Source organism: Eublepharis macularius, chromosome 9 (genome assembly GCF_028583425.1).
Source record: "Eublepharis macularius isolate TG4126 chromosome 9, MPM_Emac_v1.0, whole genome shotgun sequence".
NCBI lineage: Eukaryota > Metazoa > Chordata > Lepidosauria > Squamata > Eublepharidae > Eublepharis > Eublepharis macularius.
This window is the reverse complement of record NC_072798.1, coordinates 48,653,576-48,675,652: the sequence shown is the minus strand read 5'-3', so window position 1 is coordinate 48,675,652 and position 22,077 is coordinate 48,653,576. Positions and strand designations below refer to the sequence as shown.

Below are 22,077 nucleotides of genomic sequence, written 5' to 3'. Positions count from 1 at the left end.
GTATTTAGTGCTAATATCCTTGAAGCCAGAATTGGACTACCTGACAACACCATCCCTAATCCTCCTTGGGGGTTCTTCCGCAATTTCACTAAATTGCCTGCTCCTTTCTCAAAACTGGAGATGCTGCAAAGCAAAGGCTCTTCCATTGAGCTACAGCTCCTCTCGCATGTACCTCAGCATTTCATTTTTTAAGATTGATTTTTAATCTGAAAAGTATATTGAACATTAAAAGTGCAAGTTACGAGCTTAGAAGTCAATCATTTTCAATGGCACCTCCTTCTATGTAAGAATCTAAGACCATGGTCTCTGCTTGTCAAGCTGAAAACAAGTAATTGACAACCTTGCCAACTACTCAGTCTGAGAACAAACAGTGGAGTGGATCTTGCAGCTCCGCTTTGCTGAAGACGACTTGCACTGCACTGAGGATGGGGGCTACAGCTAGGAAGTCAGTAACCCTCCCCGTATGCTTGAGCAGATTTTTGGGTTCAAGCCAGTTTCTCTAGTTCACAGAAATAAAAAAGAATCAATAGGTTATATTTTAAAAGATGGCTTTTTCTACACCAAAAAAAAGTAAAATGGGAATAGACCAGCCTGTGATAAAGGAAATATTCTTTGACAGCAAACTTCACACATTTGTTGCCTAAGTATTTCCAATACTTCTACAGTATGTTGATCTCACTGGGGTCAAGAGCAGGAGGAGGCTGCGGACCAAGAGAGCTGAGGGCAGGAAACATGAGGGGGAACAAGCCGTGGAAGGTAACCTCCTGCTACTGAGTGAGTTCACGTCTTCCTGCAACTGCTCTATGTCCACACAAAGAGAAGTGGCAGCTGTGGTGCCCTTGATCTCTGCAAATGTATCCTAGCAGCAAGGCCTTCAAAAATAGTCTAGATGCAGAGAAGTTAGCCGTGTTAGTCTGTGGTAGCAAAATCAAAAAGAGTCCAGTAGCACCTTTAAGACTAACCAATTTTATTTTAGCATAAGCTTTCGAGAATCAAGTTCTCTTCTTCAGATGCCTGATACAGAGACTGGTCAAACACAGAAGAGCAGAGGGAACAGGCAATTAGGAGGGGAGGGGGAGGGAGCAATCAAAACATTCCTTTGCTAGTATATGTAAACATCTCCTTTTGGTGTGTGTATCAGTTGGCTTCAAAGGAGTTTGCCCTGTTAGTTTGTAGAAGCCAAACAGCTAGACCATCCAATTCCAATGCAGTATGGGCCTTCGATAACCACAGCTCTCCCTGCCAGATGCATCTGACAAAGAGATCTGTGGATCCCGAAAGCCCACGCCAGGTACCACGGAGCTCCCCCAGACCCCACCTCTGTAAAGGAAATCTGTTACCTGTGGTAATGTGATAACCATTCATAGTCCCTATTCAGTCCCAGCTTGACAGAGTCAAATTTGCATATGAATTCCAGTTCAGCAGCCTCCCGTTGGATTTTGTTTTTGAAAGGTTTCTGTTGAACTACAGCGACCTTTAAGTCTTTGATGGAATGTCCTGGTAGGTTGAAGTGTTCTCCCACTGGTTTCTGGACGTTTCCATTTCTAATGTCAGATTTGTGTCCATTTATTCTTTTGCGTAGAGGTTGGCTGGTTTGTCCAATGTACAGAGCAGAAGGACATTGTTGGCACATGAGGGCATATATCAGATTGGAGGATGAGCAGCTGTAAGAGCCAGAGACAGTGTAGTTGATGCCATTGGGTCCTGTAATTGTATTCCCTGGGTAGATATAGGGGCAGAGCTGGCATCTGGGTCTGTTGCAGGGCCTGGTCCCTGTGCTGGTGACTCTGCTGGCTGATTCATGGTTGTGAGTGAGAAGTCGTTTAAGGTTGGGGGGCTGTCTGTAGGCAAGGAAAGGTCTTCCACCCAGGGCTTCTGAGAGAGAGGTATCATTTTCCAGGATGGGTTGTAGCTCACTGATGATACGTTGGATGGGTTTGAGCTGGGAGCTATAGGTGACAACCAGTGGTGTTCTGTTGTTACATACAAGAATGCATCCATACAGACACACCCCAGGAACCACGGCCAGGAAAATTCTACCTACTACCCAAAATCCATAAACCGGGTAACCCAGGACGCCCCATCGTCTCAGGAAGAGACACTATCACGGTAGGAGTCTCAGGATACATGGACTCTATCCTCAGGCCCTATGCCACCAGCACACCCAGCTATTTACGGGACACCACTGACTTCCTCAGGAAAATACAGTCCATTGACAACCTACCTGATGACACCATCCTAGCAACCATGGATGTGGAGGCTTTATACACCAATATCCCACATGCGGATGGACTGCAAGCCATACGGAATATTATCCTGGACAAAACCACAGCACACCTCGCCACTGAACTTTGTCACTTCGTACTCACTCACAATTACTTCGAATTTGGTGACAACTTATATCTACAGATTAATGGCACAGCCATGGGCACACGCATGGCACCACAATATGCTAACATATTCATGGCGGACTTGGAACAACGCTTCCTCAGCTCCCATCCACTAGAACCACTACTATACTTAAGATTCCTGGATGACATCTTCATCATTTGGACCCATGGGAAGGAAGCTCTTGAGAGATTTCATCAAGACTTCAATAACTTTCACCCTACTATCAACCTAAGCCTGGACCACTCTACACAACAGGTACACTTCCTGGACACCACTGTACAACTACATAATGGACAAATAAATACCACTTTATACCGGAAACCAACAGACCGATACTCATATCTACATGCCTCCAGCTACCACCCTAAACATACCACTCGGTCTATTGTCTACAGCCAAGCCTTACGTTACAACCGTATCTGCTCCAATGCTCTCGACCGAGACTCACACTTAAGAGATTTACAACAAGCATTTTTGGGACTACAGTACCCACCAAATGAAGTGAAGAAACAAATCAACAGGGCCAGACTAGTACCCAGAAACAGCCTACTCCAGGACAAACCTAAAGGAACTAACAACAGAACACCACTGGTTGTCACCTATAGCTCCCAGCTCAAACCCATCCAACGTATCATCAGTGAGCTACAACCCATCCTGGAAAATGATACCTCTCTCTCAGAAGCCCTGGGTGGAAGACCTTTCCTTGCCTACAGACAGCCCCCCAACCTTAAACGACTTCTCACTCACAACCATGAATCAGCCAGCAGAGTCACCAGCACAGGGACCAGGCCCTGCAACAGACCCAGATGCCAGCTCTGCCCCTATATCTACCCAGGGAATACAATTACAGGACCCAATGGCATCAACTACACTGTCTCTGGCTCTTACAGCTGCTCATCCTCCAATCTGATATATGCCCTCATGTGCCAACAATGTCCTTCTGCTCTGTACATTGGACAAACCAGCCAACCTCTACGCAAAAGAATAAATGGACACAAATCTGACATTAGAAATGGAAACGTCCAGAAACCAGTGGGAGAACACTTCAACCTACCAGGACATTCCATCAAAGACTTAAAGGTCGCTGTAGTTCAACAGAAACCTTTCAAAAACAAAATCCAACGGGAGGCTGCTGAACTGGAATTCATATGCAAATTTGACTCTGTCAAGCTGGGACTGAATAGGGACTATGAATGGTTATCACATTACCACAGGTAACAGATTTCCTTTACAGAGGTGGGGTCTGGGGGAGCTCCGTGGTACCTGGCGTGGGCTTTCGGGATCCACAGATCTCTTTGTCAGATGCATCTGGCAGGGAGAGCTGTGGTTATCGAAGGCCCATACTGCATTGGAATTGGATGGTCTAGCTGTTTGGCTTCTACAAACTAACAGGGCAAACTCCTTTGAAGCCAACTGATACACACACCAAAAGGAGATGTTTACATATACTAGCAAAGGAATGTTTTGATTGCTCCCTCCCCCTCCCCTCCTAATTGCCTGTTCCCTCTGCTCTTCTGTGTTTGACCAGTCTCTGTATCAGGCATCTGAAGAAGAGAACTTGATTCTCGAAAGCTTATGCTAAAATAAAATTGGTTAGTCTTAAAGGTGCTACTGGACTCTTTTTGATTTTACAAAAATAGTCTAGTAACTGTTGGTCCTGATCCACTGCATTACAGTATATATGGCACAGATGGACTCCATTCAGACCTCAGCATTTGTATGATCCAGGCTTGTGATGAATGTTGGGGCTTTAATGACCCAGTCCTTAGATTTGCTTAACCAACAAATAAGTCTTGAGACTGGGAGTATCAGTGAAATCTGCTCCAACAGATACAAACCCCACACTATTATAGCAACAGTGAAGGCAGATGAATGGACGCCTTCAAGGAAGTAAGGTGAATGCTGCATTGTATTATTGTGTGAACCACCAGGGGGCACTGCTGCACAAGCAGTGAATGACTACCAGAACCAAATGAGGAAAGGTCTTTTTCTAAAATATCCAGGCAGAGAGAGAATTAGGGGAAAGGTAACAATGGTGGTATTTGTAAGCGGGAAAAGAAAATTAAGCTGGTTAACCTTAGTGTAAGTTAGGAATTACTGATCTATTAAATTATATATTACTGATCTATTAAATTATTTTGGTAACGTAGTCAAGTACCTTTGCCTGCCAAGTGGATGCTTTGGGACTGTGAAAGAAAGCAGGAAGGTTAGGCTAGAAGAGGAAGGTGGATCTCTTCCCTGTCTTGGTACAAATGTTGAGAGCAGTGAGTGGGCTGGGTAGTACCTCCTATGAATGCACATAGGGGAACGAAAAGTGAGCAGCACAGGAAGGGATTGCAAATCTTTTATGAGTTTCCCCTAAATTAAAATTAAATTTTCCAGTGTTTTGAACATTTTAGTCTTACTGAGTATTCAAGCCAAGTTTTCAATTAAAATACTGTCACAGCTAACATCAAAATCAATATTGTCTTTGGGTTCCAAACAGTTTTTCAGTCTTGGAACAAATAGTTTTCTAGCATATTAAGACTAATTGCAGTAATCTTTCATACCCCAAATGCTGGATTAGATAAGATCTAATTACAATGTGTTGACTTTTTAAAAAACCCACAATACAAAACCTACATTAGCTGCTGAACAGATTAAGATGGCTACTAGAATTTATACCTAAAAAGTACAACACTAATCCCTTTGTCAAAAAAAAATGAATTGGGCATGATTGAGAGTGCCTTCAGTTTAACGTGGCTGTTCCTGTCCCTTGTTTCACCAACAGACAGCGCTTTCTTGTTTACATTTAATTCTGCTTCTGGCTTTTTTTTTTTAGCATCTGAAAGCTATGGGAGTGCCTGTGCCTGTGCATGGGGTCATAGCTTAATCCATGTTTCAGTGCAAGAAAGCCCTGGCAACACTTGCTTTCTGGTTAAGATGTCTAAAATTGCAGCTTCTGAGCAGCCACAGTGTGGCTTAGAGACAGCAGTGCAAGACCTAGATTAAAAATCTGCCATAATTCCTGAGGGGGCCTCAGTCAGGGCGCCATCTCTCAGTGACTTGTTCATTGAGAAGTGTGTACATGTATTTCAGTAGGTCTGAACAGGTTTTGGATCTCCCTCTTAGGATCCATTATTCTAGAATACTGTCTTCAGTCTGAACCATTGGCCATTATTCTGGAGAGAATCCAAATCCTTGTGGAGCAGACAGAAGACTGCAGCGCGTGACTAGAGTTGACACTTAAAATTTGTATTGCACGTGCTTCAGCACCGCCCCTGCGCTGATCAGATATATTTTAAATGACATAGGCAAACACTGATTTTTAAAAAGTCATAATAATCAAGTGTACATGGGCCAAACCATAGCCTGGCAACGTTTCAACCCTATTGACTTGCAGAATAAGATGCTATATGTTGAACTCCATCTGCATCCAGCCCTTTGTGACATTTCTAATTGTCCCACTTTTTTCTCTCATTGATCTGTAAGGCAAGGCATAGGGAAAGAAGTGGCTGGCCCAAGATCAATGAATGGGGGACACTGCTGATCAGAGATCTGAACTACTCTTCCTTGTTTTTTTTAATTACAGCTGGCATGTTACATTTCACTTTCATAAACACAGGCCAGATGTCACAGCACCAGGTCTGGCAGAGTAGTGCCATTCCAGACTTGGCATTGTCTGGCTTTGGCACAATAACACGAGGTTGCTAATCTTGGGAGTTAGATGAGGAGGCTTCTTGCCCACACAGCAGTCTAGCACAATTGCCCTGTGCTCCTGATGGCTGAATCTGAGCTGATCATGGCAGGTGAGGGGATACTTGTACCTCTCTCTGCCCAAGCTCTATGGAAGTGTGTGCATCTTTAAAATCTTTAATTTCACTTCTGCCCCATTCCAGGAAACTATACGCAGCTAAGAGCTCTAACCCTTTCCTCTCTTGTAGAGAAATCTTGTTGTTTTGATGCTTATTAAGTGCCAGGGTTGTGGGAACCGCATGGACTAATAACCATGTGGATAAGGAGGATGCATTAAACAAAGGGAAATTGCCTCTCCTCCCGATTCCAGACCAGCTCCACTCCAGCGATTCCCAGTTTTGCAGGGCCCATGTGGACCAACAGCCAAGCAAGCTGGGTTACACTGAGGAGGGGGAAGAGGAATGGACAGAATCAGTCCACGTGGTCCACATGGGCCCTGCAACACTGAGAAACACACTTTCCAAGATTGAAAAGAACTGCTGGCAGGGATGTGCAAAAGACGATCCAATCCAAGGTACATCCCCCAGTGTAACAGGATATTAAAAGCCATTAGCATCTTGGTCACATATGCTGATACCCATCTTTTCTATGGATCATCATGTTTCACAGTTCATTTAGTCAGCCCAGGGCTACCAAGTTTGCTGCTTGTTAAATGGTGCCACATAGAGCCACCAACACACGTGCAGATAAAGCTGTACCAATTTCGATTTGTGCTAGATATGTTTTTCTCCTTGAGAAAAACAAGAACTTTATTCTGTGAGTTCAGATAGGTTGTTAATGAAAAATGTGGGTCTTATGTAACACACATAAAGATGATGCAAAGCAAACCATGTGTCATGGATATGGCTAGAATTATAGGAGAACAGTTGCTGGATATGATCGAGAAAGTTATTCAAGACACCTAAGCGCATAGAAACAGGGCTATCCCAGCCCCCGTACTAGATAGGGCACAATGGGAGTCTAGAAGCCTAAAATCTAACAACCTTGGAGAGGGACATAAAACAATTGAGTTACACAGCTGTATTGCCATGTGTAGATTATCAATGTGATAATATATCATGTGATATATATATATATATATATATATATATATATATATATATATATATATATATATATATATATATATATATGTAATGTACCAAGACCCAGGTGCAGCGAGTATCTAAGAATGGTAGGAATGAGTAACTTCAAAGATGCTGGCAGGACATACTGGTGAAGGGCCAAAAGATAATCAGATGTATGAGAAAGTTGTAATCACTCATTTTACATAGCCTTTGTTAAGATAAAAAGTAGCAAAAATAAACTATTGTTTTATGTTTCAAGAAGATGTTTCAAATATGAATAACCTTTTTTGGTGTATGAAGTCATCAGATAAAGAATTTGTGTCTTTGAAGCAGCTATTGTTAAGAGAAGGTTCTGAAACCCTATAAATATGACAAGCTAAATTGTCAGAGAACGTCGTCTTAGAAGAGGCTCCTTGCCTGTGACCTTTATATTTTTGAGTAAGATACTTTTTGGGACTCGCATAATTGCTCTCCTATAATGATCTATGTAGTTATATTGGATGGTATAATTTTCTGTTGATTGAGTGGATATTAAGAATACTGAATAATTATTTTGTAATAATAAAGGCTTAAAATGAAAACAGAGACTCCATAATTGTATTACTTGTGTACAATACCTGCCAATTAACCTAAGACGTTATCTGTGGTGTACCTCTAGCCAGAAGTTAAATTATTTGATATTATTTATTTATTATTTATTTTATTTGACTTATATCCTGCCCTCCCCACGAACGGGCTCAGGGCAGCTCACATCATCAATAAAATACATCAGTTAATAATCAACTTTAAAAATACACTTGAAACTTTCACTAAAATTTTCACTAAAAATATAGGAAAGCTAACTAGATGCTCAGGGCTTCTTAAGTGCGTGCCTATATCTGAATCAGACCTAACCAGAGTCATCCAGAACATGTGCCTATAGAATTAGAAAACAAAGGCAGGATTTTGGATTTTATATTTAAAGTTTGAACAAATAAATGAACATCAATTTACCAGATACAGAAATACAACCTGCTTGTTTTTACTGGCCTGTCTCATTCAGTATTTTAGGCAAACTTAATTGCTGCTTATGCCATGTTACAAATGAATAGGAACATTATCTAATCAAATTTGTGCTGAAAATTCCATGAAAGAAAACCAATTATTTAATACACGTGTTCATGAATAATATCAACCAACCACAGCCAAGTGTGTTTGTAGCTAGTTGCACCTAAGCCCACTGATGTCCGGGAGCATAGAGGTGCTTTGCTCTGCATAGGCTTGTGCTGTACAGCTGCAATCCTATCTACATTTACTTGGGAGTAAGTTCCATTAATTAAGAGAGGCTTATAACCTCTATTAGTTCTTTAATAGGAAATAAATGTACAAAAAAACCCAATAAGCGGTAAGTCCTCTTGAGCAAAACATATTTCCAACTGTAATTTATTCAGAAAGTACATCTCATGATCTATGAACAAAAGGATTGAAAAATTAGGCAATCTGCCTTTTTTCCTTCTCCAGCTTGCAAGCAGTCTGGCAGAAGCCCGAACCAATTTTCTTCAAAAATTTGTTCTCTGAAGCATATCTAATAAAATTATTTCCTGTAATGTGCATTAAGCTTAAACGTGATATACCCATTTCTCAAACTAGAAGCTAGATTGTTTGCAAATGGGTATAACAATATAAACCACATCCTTGCAATAATTAGCAAGGAATCAAAATTAGGAAGTGACTGTACTCTCCTTACTGAAGGAACACACTACTCAGGTAACCAAGTTTATATAACAACTCCTATTAGGTAGAGAGGGAGAAGATTTGTGAAATATACCTATTTTACCTGGCCTGGTCTAATTTACAAATGAACTGTGATTATTTTCCTTGTTACAAAAGAAATACAAGTCACTTAATGTTCTCTCCAGCAACTGCCACAAGTCCCATACTTTAAACAGTCTGCTTTATGTAACACAGGAAGAACTAAGTCTATAAAAAGTGTTAAATTAATTAATAAATTCCTGGCTGTGAATTCCTTCCGATAATTCCCTGTAAATAGTTCCAGAGGGGTGGGCTGTGTTTGTTATAGCAGACTGCAAGCCTTAAAGTAGCCTTAAGGTTGGAGTGTGGGGGTGAGGAAACTTAAACCATAAAGGTTTATTAAGCTTTATGGGGGGCGGATAAAAGTAGAAAACTCTGTTTCCTAAAACACATTTACACATACATTTACAGACTTCCAGAGCAAGATATAAAATCCATCCTTTCCAATGTCCTGCAATGGGGGGACAGGAGAAGAGAGATTTGGAGGGGAAGACAGGATATGGAGGAGCAGACAGTCCTTGCTGAATAAAAATGAAGTGGGATATCCCAAAAAACTGAAATGGAAGAAATGGATGGGAGAGTATAGTGAAGTAGCAGTGGTTGGGAACCTCCCCCCCCCGCCCCGCCCACACACACACAGGTTACATGCAAAGATTATACAGGAACGTTTTGCCAACAGTACCACTATTCCCAGTGCAGAACTGTGTGGGGTGAGCAGGAAGTGAATGCGGCCAATAGAGGGAGACTAACAATTCCCCTGTGCTGATTTCAAGTGGAAGGATGGGGACAGAAATCTGTGCCACGTGCTCTGGTTTCTGAGCTTTATTTCTTACCCAAAAGCAGTAAAAACAACATGCAGAAGACCAGGGTGCTTCCCTTCTTCTCTACAGCCTTCAGAATAACATTTTACACCAGCGGAGAAATTCCTGTCTAAATCTGGATGGGAGTTGCCATGTAACACCTGCTGGGAGCTGAAACTCTGAAGCTGTGTTGGCTCAGAATGGAGAAGGAACGGCATTTTACGTACATCCTGAATTCTGAGAATTAATTATTTTCTGTCTGAATTCTGAGAATTCTTTGTCTTTCAAAACAAAAATAATTCTGTCTAGGGCTCACAGATACCCCCCAAAAGCCTCATGACAGTATGTGCTAAAGCAAGTTTTTAAAAGCACACAAACCTTGCTTTTCCACAAAGTTGTATCTTTAGGCAATTTCAGAACTTATATGTTTGGAATAAATTCCACAGTATAAATAAATGAACCAGTAGTTTGTGATTCACACACTTAATATATTTATTGTAACATTTATAATAATAAACCTGGAAGGTATGTTAATAGCAGTGACCTATCAACAGGGATCTTATTTTACAAGCAGGGTTGCGAAGGAGGGGCTTATTCAAGAAGACCCAGGAATTTTCATTTACCATCCATACAACCCACATCCAAACACTACACCAGTTTCTCCAGATTTAATTATTTTTGTACCCATTTAAACGTTCTAGATCTTCCTACCCCACCTAGAAACCTCCATGGGTATATCCACCCGGCTGCCTACATGCCATACCATTTTTCCCCACCCTCCCACTCATCAGACACACCCTGTAGAACAACACACACCCTCCACCCAGATCCTGCAAGTCCCAGTACTTCTTTCTTCACCCGCTCACCAGTTCCCACAGTCTGCTGTCAGTCATATTCTTTCCTCCCTCCCTTCCAAAATCTTGCCCCGTCCTGTAACACATCATTTCCTGTCTGAATGTCACTCCGCAACACTCAAATCCTCTTCAGTTGCAGCCATGACTCACACTTGAGGAACTCCCTAATCTTGAGTGTTTAGAAGTCTATTACCAATACTAGATGCAAAACTGTGCTCCATTTATCTTTGCAGTTCAGGTCCCTGAGTGGCGCTAGAGTTGCCATCTCCAGCTGGGGGAAATCTCAAGATTTGAGTTTGGCGCCTTTGAAAGGCAGGGTTTGGGGGAACAGACAGAGCTCGGCAGGGATGGGTGATGCCATAGAGTCCACCTTTGGAAGCTGCTATTTCCTCCAGGGGAAATAAGCTCTGTAGTCTGGAGACCAATTCTAATTTCCCCCTGGAGGTTGGTAACCCTAGAGTGGGGCCTACATCAAACAATATATTGTGCTGCCCATGTGACCAACTCCATTCAGTTTTAGTAAAACTGAAGAATACTAAATTACTGCCACTAAAGTTGACATAATTTTCAGGAATGAAACAAAACCAGCCTCAGCAGCAAAGCTTCTGTGTTTTTGGATGGATTCTGCTTTCCTTCCTTGATTATGAAAAACATTTTTACTTAAGAGAAAACATGTGACCAACCTCAACATCTTCCACTGCCTTCCCCAGTCCATGGAGAAAGGTCTCAGGCAGCAGAGCGCACGTTCTACAACGCTACAAAACGAGTCTGAAAACATTTGTATTTGTACATCACATACAAACCCTGCCTGTACTCCAAGAGCTCAAGGCAGCGTACAAATGAGTGAAATACTCTATTCATTTCCACACAAGCCTGTGGAATACGTTAGGCTAAAAGAGAGTGACTTCCCCAAGGACAAGTGGGAAGGGGCTGTGGCTCAACGGCACAGCATCTGCTTTGCAGGCAAGCACTATTCACGATAACATGATGTTGGCTTCAAAAAGGATTCCTATCATACTTCCCATAACATCACACAAAACACCGCCATGAGCCTTTATTTTCATAACGAACCAGGAAAAACTTTTATTCCCAGTATGAGAAGAAAAGGTATATTTTACCAGGAAAATTCTAAACTTTTTCTCTGCAAAGCTGTGACTCATTGCTAGGGCTTCTGTCAAACTTGCTCCTCCCTGTATGTTTTCTACTTTCGAAACATTTCATGTTGCCTTAATAGCCCAGGAATAGACCAAAAGTGTACTGGGTACAGAAGCTAAAACACAAAAATTCAGTTTCATTTCAGGTCTGAAATGCTTCAAAGTACTTACAACTTTAATGGGAGGGTGTGCTCCGTCTTTTACACAAAAAGAAACAGACTTTTTTTTTACTCTTTCAATAATGAATTGCTCCTGAAAACAGAGGAAGATACTGACAACAATGTTCCAAGTGCTTAAACTGTAAGGCTGGACTCTTTCAGAGCGCATGAAGTTCTAGGGAGGAAGAAGATCGTGAGGCAGGTGGAGCCTGCCGTCCACCACTAGTCAAATACCGGCACTGCAGCACTTAACTGCTTCAAAGAAGATATAAGGTAACCTGGGTAAGAATAAAGGGGGAAGGAACAGAATTCTGCCAGGGCTTGCTCCCCTTTTGGCAGCAGCTGGATTAGATTCACCAGTGCTTTGGAGAGACTCATTGGCCTAAGTAGAGGAGCTACTGTCTTCCCACATACACATGGGAAGGACCTCCACACATAACAACAACAGTGTGCTTGTATACCGCCCTTCTAAACAGATTACTGCCCCACTCAGAGCAATCCACAAAGTCAGTGTTATTATTATCCCCACAATACAGCTGGGGAACTGGGCTGAGAGGAATGGCTGGCCCAAGGCCAGCTGCTGAGCTCATGGCAATTGTGGGAGTTGAACCTGCAGAGTGCTGACTCGCTGTCCAACCACTTAACCACTATTCTACAGCATTGCCTTCCAGACAACTGATAGTCTCAGAAGACAGAGTACAGGCAAAGGGAAGTTCAAAAGTAATATTGCACATTAAAACTCTAGTCCTGGTCAAAAGAAAATGACAATTATAGTGCTGCTATTCAGTCCTGCTAAATTCCAAAGTACCAATCAGCCTCCAGTAAGTTGCATAATATAGCCCTGTTGCAAAATAACCTCCCAACAACAAAGTATACATAACACAAATTTCATCTCTAATTATATTTTAGAAACAGGAATGTGTTTCTTAAAACTTCCTGAATACTTTTGTAAGTGTAGGTCATCTGAAGTAATAATCCTATGTTTACAATGCTATAATCATTTTCTCAGCCAGCAGCCGGAGCAGTTTATTAAAAAACCCAAAGATAGATAGATATAGGGCGATTTCACACATCCCGGCATAGCCTTGAGGCATGACGACGTCAGAAATCGCGCCAGGAAGACACCCTGGTTGTGCGAGTATGGCACTATGCCGGGACGTGCAGAATTGCCCTGTGGGCAGCTACATCGATCAGCAGAAAAATTCCAAACGCAAAAGTCATGTAACTATTTTCAGCCCAGCCACTAACACCACCCAGCACTGACTGGTGTGCATCACAAAATGTAGTAGTGACATTTCATTGGACTGGATGTTCGGTACAAAAAAAGATACAGAGGAAGAAAACAGTGGCTGAGAGCACATAAAAAATACAGCTTCCAGCCTTAACTTTGGGTCCTAATATAAAGTGATGACACAAGCATTGCTTCAAAAAAAAAACCCCAAAAAGATGAAGAGGAAACCAGTTTTGCAGCAGCAGAAGAGAAAGTCTCGAGATGCTGTTTATATCTAAAAGTTATTAACATACAAAAATGGACAAAGACATAACTTTAATGCAACAAATCTTTAATAATGATCGCTTTGTCTCAGAACACATGGCACTGTTTTCAGAATGAATCAGAAAGCCGGATGGAAAAATAAAACCCTTTGCAACTAGACCATGTTAAATGCAGTCTTGTCCAGAAACTCATTTGTTCCCATTGTTTTGATCCAGAGTAATGAAGCCTTATTTTAATAACAAAAACCCGTATTTCCTCAAAAAAAAGTTTTCCTTCAGGCAAATACCATTCTGAGAGTGCAAAATGAATATTCTCACATTGTTGTAAAAAAAAAAATTCAAATACATTTGCTTCTTTCTATGATCCATAAATATTTTCAATCCAGCCACTGAAAGACCGACCAAAGAAGTGAGAATTACTCAAGTATATTTATAGAACTGTTCACAGGAGAGGAAACTGTATGTTTTTAATTACTGTTACTGAGCTGTAATCTGCCCTCAGTATTTTAGTGCAATCCTTAAAAAACTAAATCGTAAAAAATATGTGACAGGCAGCCCACTCCTATGTATATTTACTCAGAAGTAAGCTGCACATTTACAGTGCAATCCTAAGCATTGAAATAAATGGACTTAGAAGGGTGTGACTTTGCTTTGGATTGCACTGTTAATAGGACTGAACCGTTAATAGGACAGACTTTCAGGTAAATGTGTATTAGACTAGAGCCTTAACGACAGATGTAAACAGGAGCAGAATATGTATTACACAGTTCTTATTTTATTGCTAGCAAAGTAGTAGGGCTGAATTAATGGTTACAATGTATTATAATCTCCACCCCAGTCAATAATTAAATTCCTCCTTCTGCATTTCAACTAAGCAAAACCAATCTGATCCAAAGCATTACACATGTGGAAACCCATAGTGTCATTTTCATTTTGTATTGTAGAAATGGGCAATTAAATATTATTAATATCTATTTAATTAATATTTAATTAATCTAATTAATATTTAATTATATTAATATTTGATTAATTGTTCCAGTTGCTTCAGGAAAAGCCTAATGAAAATAATTCACTTTCCATTTTATTACCACCTAACTTCTAGAAATTATTCATCTTGGTTCTCAACATATATATGGTAGAACTGCTACTCCAAAAGTTCATTGGGATTGCTTTCCTCTAACCCAGTGTGGTCTACTGTGAGGATGCTGAACTAGGATCGGGGAAGCCCAGGATCAAATCTCCACTCTGCCACAGAAGCTTGCTGGGTGACTTTGGGCCAGTCACATGTTCTCAGCCTCACCTACCTCACAGAATAAAATGGAGGAGAAGAATGTCAGCCACTCTGGGTCCCTGTCGGGCAGAGAGGTAAAAACAAGAAATAAAAAGTATATTGAGGGCTGGGGACATGCAATGTAATAATAAACAGAGTAATTTTAAAAAGTCTCAATAACTCAATGTGGCTTACTCTCAAGTAACTGTACATAGGATTGCAGCTTTAGTTTAAAGACAACAACATTGCAAATAAACATACTAGGATCGCACCTAGAATAATATTTTAATGTTTGCAGTTTTTTAAAAAGTCCTTTAGACAGACACATAAAGTGAAACTTCCTACCAATTTCTTTGGAAGCTTTATTATTTTAGAACAGTGGAGTTCACTCCATGGCTCACAGCAAGCCACATTTGCAGCTTCCGTCAACTAAAAAGAGCCACACTTACTTCCAGCCCTGGCATGATGCCTGCAGGGAGGTTCACAGCTTACCCATTCCTTTGGCAGCAGCTGTTTCAAGGTGGAAAACAACTGCCAATCACATCTACCTGAAACATGAGGCAGGTGCACACTGAGAAATAGCGCTCAGAAGAACTGCAGGGGCGTGTCAAAGACAACCATCTCTGTTTTTAACTTTTTAAAAGTTTTGTCGGTCTTAGCATCTATTCAATGTTGATCTTCCCTGAGGAATCATGTCACCTAAAGGCAACAATGTTTGGACTTTATTCTCTTGCCAGCTTAGAACCTAGAAGTCACAAAACATGTTAAAAGATCCTGGAAGGATGACTTCATAGGATGTCATGTCTTTCCTAATGAAAAACACTTCTGCACAGGGCATTTATTAAACACTACTTTAAGAAATGGTCTCCCCAAATGTATGCCATCCCATTCAGCCTTGAATTTAAAGAGATCCTGTCTCGACCAGGATTTTAACATTGCTGTAAACATAAGCCAGATGTAGTTGCCATTTAATATTCACCCTTTAAAAAAATCTGAGTTGGTTTACAGGAACCTACTTTCCCTGTCCATACACATAATGTAAGTAGCAGCATGTCCTCAGAAAATCAACACAATGCTTTTTGTGTGTGTACTCCACTAAAGGAGGACTAGGATGATAGTGCCATCCCCTCCTCTTACACTGGTTTGTTCAGTGAAAGGAGATGAATGATATAATCAGGGAGCCGTCCTTTGCAACATTACTTTGAAGTTCATTTTAGTACATGGGGCTTGCTCCCAGGAACGTGTTGTTAGGACTGCAACCTTAGTCACCTGCTGCCCACACCTACTGCTTACTTGCAAGAAAGTTCCACTAGTTCAGCCCGATTTACTCCCCGTCAAGGTGTGCACAGGATGCAGCTTTAACCACTGCAAATGGTTATCAGATTTGGCCAATACAAGCCCTTCACCATAACATACCAAAAGTGCTTTAACCCCCACAAGCTCCCTCTCTCCGGCCAAGGTCAGTCTCACATTGGGTTTCACACTGAACAACTATTTGCAAACGGGGAGGGGCCGAGAAAGAGGAAACATGCAACGGGCAAGAATCGTCCGTGTAGGGGTCGTCGGCGCGCCACCGGGCTTGTCGCTCAACTTGATCGCTGATCATCTTGTTCACTCATTTCTGGCACATCCCCGGTACAGCGCGCTGCAAAGGCAGGCAGCTGATCGTGGCGGACACAAGAACGTACACGCAATAAAGTGGACGAGGGAGCACGACGGCCATGTGTGGTGGCGGTCGGTCTGCAGACTGCGCAAAATCCATGCCCGTATCAAGGGACCCTTCTGCCACCGCCACCGCCGCCAGACCGAGCAGCAGAAGACACGGCGCTCCTCACGGGCTCCACGACGCGACCACGACGGGCATCTCCTCGGCAGCTGCGCACCCGGCTGGCTGGGCGAGGCCGCGTCCCGGGGCTGGCATCTGCTTTCCAGAAAGGAAGGAGGCGGGCGGGCAGCGCTGCTTCTCCGGGCGACAGCCGTTTGTTTTTGCAACCGCGCCAGCACTCCCCTCCCCCGCCTTGTGAAAAAGGGAAAGTGGCTGGACGCTGGGGGAGGGGAGGACCCCCGCCAAGAGCAGGAGCGCCGCGGCGCCGCCCCTCCCGCCGTGCGCCCGGCCCAGGAGCGCTCTGGCGCGTCACGTGGCGCGATTCCTGGAAAGTTCTTGGAAAGCGGCCTTTGTGTGTTGCGACGGTGGGGCGGCACGGCTTCGCCGCGGGTTCCCCCCCTCCCCTTGACGTTTATGGTTGGCGAAGCACCGGCGAGCCCGTCGCCCCCTCCCCGCTCGTGCGGACCAGCAGCGGCTCCTGCAGCGGCTCCGGTGCAAAGGCAAACAAAGCGGGCGGCGCTCCATGCGGCGCTGCGCGTCCCCCGCCCAGCCCAACCCCGCTGCCCCCTTGGCTGCATGTCGGCGGCGGGCCCAGGCGAGCCAGAGCTCCCTCCTGCCCGGCGGCCAGGACTGCTGGCTGCTGTGTTTGCTCAGCGTCACATGAATGCTTCCTGCCCCTGAGAGCGAGCGGATCCGCCACCTGAGCCCGCGGAGAAGGCGGCGCGGGGCGGGCGAGCGGGCGCGCTGCTCCCCCCGTCTTTTGACTTTGCACCGGCGCCTCCGCCTCCCCTCCCCAGTCCAAGCTGCCCAAGAGAACGCCGAGGCGAGAGCCAAGCCCTCGCGGAGGCGAAGGTAAGCGCGGCGGGGCTGGCCGATGCGCACGGCTCCCTGCTCGCCTTCGCCCGGGGCCGCCCACCGCGTGTTTCCTCGACAGCAGCCCGCCGGCTTGGGAAGCGTTGCGCCTTGGAGGCGGCCAGCGGGCTGGGCTCCAGCTGCCGGAGCGAGCCCAGGTGGCGAGCGGGCGGGCGGCGCCTCTCCACTTCCTGCGGGCGGCTTTCGCTTCGGACGGTCCCTTGACTGTCACTGGGGGCGGAACTCCTTCCCGGGGCCCAGGAGCAGAGCCCGGCGCCGTCGGTTGGGGATGCCCCGCGCGTAACCTCCGCGCCGCCTCGAGGCTCGGCTTTCGCCTCTGCTTCATCCCCCCTCTTGGCTTGCAGGTCGTTGCTGCGGCCGGGATCCGGATGGGCTGGGGCAACCGTCCGGACCTCCGCTGAGGGCAGGGCGCGGCTGGCTCTTCCCGCCCCGGGGCTCCCTGGCTTCCGCCCCCAAATGACCCTGCGCTCGGCCGAACCCTCGGATGGCACCGACCGGGCTGGAGGGGTCGAAGCGGACCGCCTGGACTCTGCCATGCGGGAACTGAGGCGCTCAGGTAAGCCGCGCTTGGCGATCGGACCGGGTGGCCCGGCGGCGGGGTCGTTTCTTTCTAGCCCCGAAAGAGCGGGCTTCTGCGCCATCTGGGCAGGAGCGGCTTTGGGGGGCCGGTGGGCAGCCGAGAGAGGGGCCGCCCCGAAGAAAACTCCGCTGCGAAGGCAGATCCCAGAAGGAGGAAGCCCCGTCAGTGGATCTGGCTCGGGGGCGCTCAGCTGCAGGCCTGCCCTGAGAAAGCAGGGGATTGCTCGGATGGAGGAGCGGGGCCGAAGTATCCCGCGACACAAAAGCGCTTCGCTCCGCAACGCGAGCCGCTCTTAGAGCCCGAGGGCGCTTCGGGGCCGCCGCCTCTTTTTGCCTTTGAGGCTCTTCAGGATTTCGAGACAATAATTCTTGACGGAAAATGATGACCAGAGAGAGGCGTGAAGTCCATCTGGGGCTTTGGAAACGCGTAGACGAAAACGAACGAGCCAAACTTTGCCCTGCTAAACTTCCTTGGTTGTACCCAACGCCTGGCTGAGGAACTTCAGTTCCAGAGGTGTAATTATGTGCCAATTATAATTTTAAACGATTCTGAATCCAATGCCTGGAAAATTAGGGCAGGCTTCTGACAGATCCAGAATGGCTGAAGCTTTTCTAGGAAAACCAAACTGTGCTTTGGAATCAGTTTAATTTTTCTAGGTAGTATTTCAAAGGGATATCTGGGGTTGAAATTACTTCAACCTTGTAGCTAATCACATGCTATATTTTCTATGAAAGAGATTTTGGTAAAATTTTACTATTTTATTGTGGTAATTGTATTGAGCTTCAGGAACAAAATGGTCCTTTTTCTGGGAAAGGCATAATGTCTTTGTTACAGATGTAGGAGGAAACATTATTTTAAACACTTAAAAGGTATTACACAAAAAATATCCCTCCCCCACTTACTGTGACTATTTTTCTATACAATAAGCAAAGCATCTTTGGTTGTAATTACTTTGCCCGTTGTATCTGAGAGAGGTTCACAAGTGGAATAAATGTTTGTTTTTAAGGTGCCACTGGACCTGTTTTGTTTTGCTTCAGTAAACTAACATAGTTACTCCACTGTAATTACTTTTTGCATTTCTTTGTAAAGCTTTGCTAAAACTGTTTTCCAGCTGTTTTTCCAGCTGTTTTTCCGCAGGTAATTTCAAGAGTTAGAGCATTGCTGGAATACTTTATGATTAAAGTATGTTCTTGCACATACTATTGAAAATAAGAAATGTTTCATTATGGGAAGGGCTGTCACATACATAGAACTAGTACAGTTCAGTTCTATACATATTGACTTAGAAATAAGAACCATGGAATTTAATGGAATGTACTTCCGAATGAGTGTTCAGGACTGCAGTCTGAATTTGCAGATCATTGTGTTTTGTCTCCAATGAGATCCTTTTTATTCCTATTTTACAGATAGGAAGCTCACATGGTGTGTGTGACAGTGAGTTATTCATGGCCATCCATTAAATGTTTGGTTTTTTAGGGGGTTTGAACTGAACTCCAGGGTCTCCCAAAGGCTCACGCCAAAATTCTTCAATTCTTCAATGCAGCCAACTTCTTTTTTCTGATAGAATCTATACATTTTAAACATTTGTTAAGATCTTTGAGTAATTTTGTTTTCCCCTCTGTATCAGGATGGTACTGGGGTAACATGAGTGTTGCAGAAGCCAAAGAGAGATTACAAGATACTTCTGAAGGAACGTTCTTGGTCAGAGACAGCTCACACTCGGAGTATCTGCTTACCATTTCAGTAAAAACATCAGCGGGACCTACCAATCTGCGCATAGAATTTCAAGACGGGAAATTTCGACTGGATTCTATCATCTGTGTACGATCAAGGCTCCGGCAGTTTAACAGTGTGGTCCACCTGATTGAATACTATGTTCTTATGTGCCATGACAGAAGTACTGCCCCTGAGATGGCTTCCAATGGAACAGTCCATCTTTATTTGAATAAACCCCTCTACCGTTCAGCTCCCTCGCTACAACACCACTGTAGAATAGCTATTAACAGGTACACAAAAGAGATCCAGGAACTTCCTTTACCAACTAGACTGAAGGAATACTTGAAAGACTATCAATATCAGGTATAAGTATATCTTCTACCCTGCTGCCATTAATCCTATTTTCTTCAGTTGGTCAAAGCCCTGAGAATCTGGCTCCACCAATGTGTCATGTAAGTCACTGTTATGATTGTCTGTAGTGGGGGAAGAAAATGTAACTTTCCTCAATCAAAACATTTGTTCACAGTAATGCTGATCTTTCTTAAGAGTGATTGGTCTATGAAATAGCTGAGAAAACAGTGCCTGGGAAGACACATTGCAGAGAAGTTCATTGTCACCTCTTTTGGCCCCCTCCCCACTTAACACATGCTCGAGTCAAACCTGCATTTAAAAGATTGGTCTGCCACAGTCATATCTAGTTTGGACATGACAATCTTAAATAATTTTATGTTCTCAGTACCAATAGAAGATCATCCTATATTAAGGCTTAATTCAAATATTTTGTTAGTGATGTGGCTGTCCTTGAAAATCACTTCTGTGTGATGGTGCCAGGTCTTGCTGCTCACCTTTGGTGATGTCATAGGCATTATCTAATACATGCCCGTGAGGCTTGTGCAGTCACATTCCATGCAGTAGTTGCAGTAGCAACCACTGCAGTAGAAGGGGGAAGAACGCATGTTTTTTCCAGCAACTAAATATTGTGCTTTGTTTGAGCACTGGAAAAGTACAATATCTGCACAACTGAAGGGCTAAGATGATAATAGACATCTGGATCCTATGCAGCAAATGACTAGCAACTGTGCATTTATGGCACTGTGAGCTCTTTGAAAAGTCCCTCAATAGACCACAGATCTCGGGAGATAAATCTTCAGGGAGTACAAATACTGGTATTGGAGAAATTGGTGAGTTTGTAGTGTGATGGTCTATAGGGAATGGGTTAACTGCTGGATTTTTAAATTAGTTTGGTGCTTTTTCAGCTTGTTCACTGAATTTGTAACTTGCTCGTTTTTGTTTATGGCAAAATATCACACCACCTTAGAGGATGTTCTTTATTTCACAATATTGTTGCACCAGAGTGTCTTTTCCTTTTTTTGAAAATATAATCGAGCAACCCTGTCTGCTTGTAAATAGTTTATGAAATGTATGGTCCTTACTATTCATATGTACTCAGAAGTAAGTGTGTTTAAGGCTGCTGTCCCATTGGGCAAAACACGTGGATGACTTCTAAGCGGATATGTTTAGGATCAGGTTGTGAGAAATCTAATCACATTGAATTAGAGAACGAACACACTGTGCTCTTTGCATTGAGCCGAGATCATCTCCCTTCTATGCATAGTACTGTACTACACACAGTAATCCAGTGACAGGAATCTTGTTCCAAAAGAATTTCAGAACTGGATTGGATAAAGAAACATTTCACTTTCTTTTTATGAAGGCCCAGTGGGTCTCTTGTATGTTAAGATGATATATCAATATTTTTAGTCAGTGTACCAAAAGCCTCCTTTTTGTTATAGGTCCATTTATTGCCTATAATAGGCCTCCCTTGAATGAGGCTTTATAAATTCCTAGACTGCAGTCTTGCAGTTGTGGTTTCCATTCCATGCCTGAACATGGATGGGGCAATTATGACTACTTTCTACAGTGTAGATTTGTTTTCCTATTTCCTTGAAATGCAAGTGAGGTTACCTGTTATAAAGATTGTGTGTTCACAGCTGTAGCTGTCTGATTTCAGATTGTATTCAATAAAGTGAACATAATTACAAAGGCTGTAGTTCCTTGATGTTTTTAAATGTTCTCAGAGGAACCTTGTAGAATTATTAAAGCAATGTTTTTGTTAACTTTACCACCACCTCCTTTCATCTTGGTTGAGAAGGACCTGAATATTGGTAAATTATTGGTAATGGCTAATGTTATTACATCACATAGTCTACAGTTTATCATTCCATAATGTTTGGAATTATTCTTTTGCAGTTTATTTACAAAGTACTTTGCGAGTCATGTTGATCATCACAACAACATTAAAGTTTAAATGTATCAAATACACTCTTGAATCAATAAATGAAATACCACTGCATAAACTAATGCTGTTT

At 43.4% G+C, this 22,077-nt stretch overlaps 2 protein-coding genes and 1 long non-coding RNA gene across 3 annotated transcripts in view; 2 read left to right on the top strand and 1 right to left on the bottom strand.

Moving 5' to 3' along the window:
- Positions 1–13,495: 13,495 nt before the first annotated feature.
- On the bottom strand, positions 13,496–16,384 carry LOC129335720 (uncharacterized). Its single transcript, XR_008597638.1, has 2 exons — positions 16,131–16,384; positions 13,496–14,794 (listed from the first exon to the last, which is right to left on the bottom strand). It is a non-coding gene; the product is annotated as an uncharacterized LOC129335720 (long non-coding RNA).
- A 3-nt stretch (positions 16,385–16,387) lies between these two features.
- SOCS2 (suppressor of cytokine signaling 2) lies at positions 16,388–21,751 on the top strand. The gene is made up of 3 exons (XM_054988505.1): positions 16,388–17,391; positions 17,757–17,968; positions 19,620–21,751. The coding sequence occupies exons 1-3, from the start codon at positions 17,204–17,206 to the stop codon at positions 20,075–20,077; spliced, it is 858 nt and encodes a 285-aa protein (XP_054844480.1). The 5' UTR covers positions 16,388–17,203; the 3' UTR covers positions 20,078–21,751.
- The window catches only part of CRADD (CASP2 and RIPK1 domain containing adaptor with death domain), a 57,843-nt gene continuing 53,677 nt past the window's right edge, over positions 17,912–22,077 (top strand). Inside the window, exon 1 of the mRNA XM_054988507.1 lies at positions 17,912–17,968. The gene's annotated coding sequence lies outside the window, so the exon portion shown is untranslated. The remainder of the gene's footprint in view (positions 17,969–22,077) is intronic.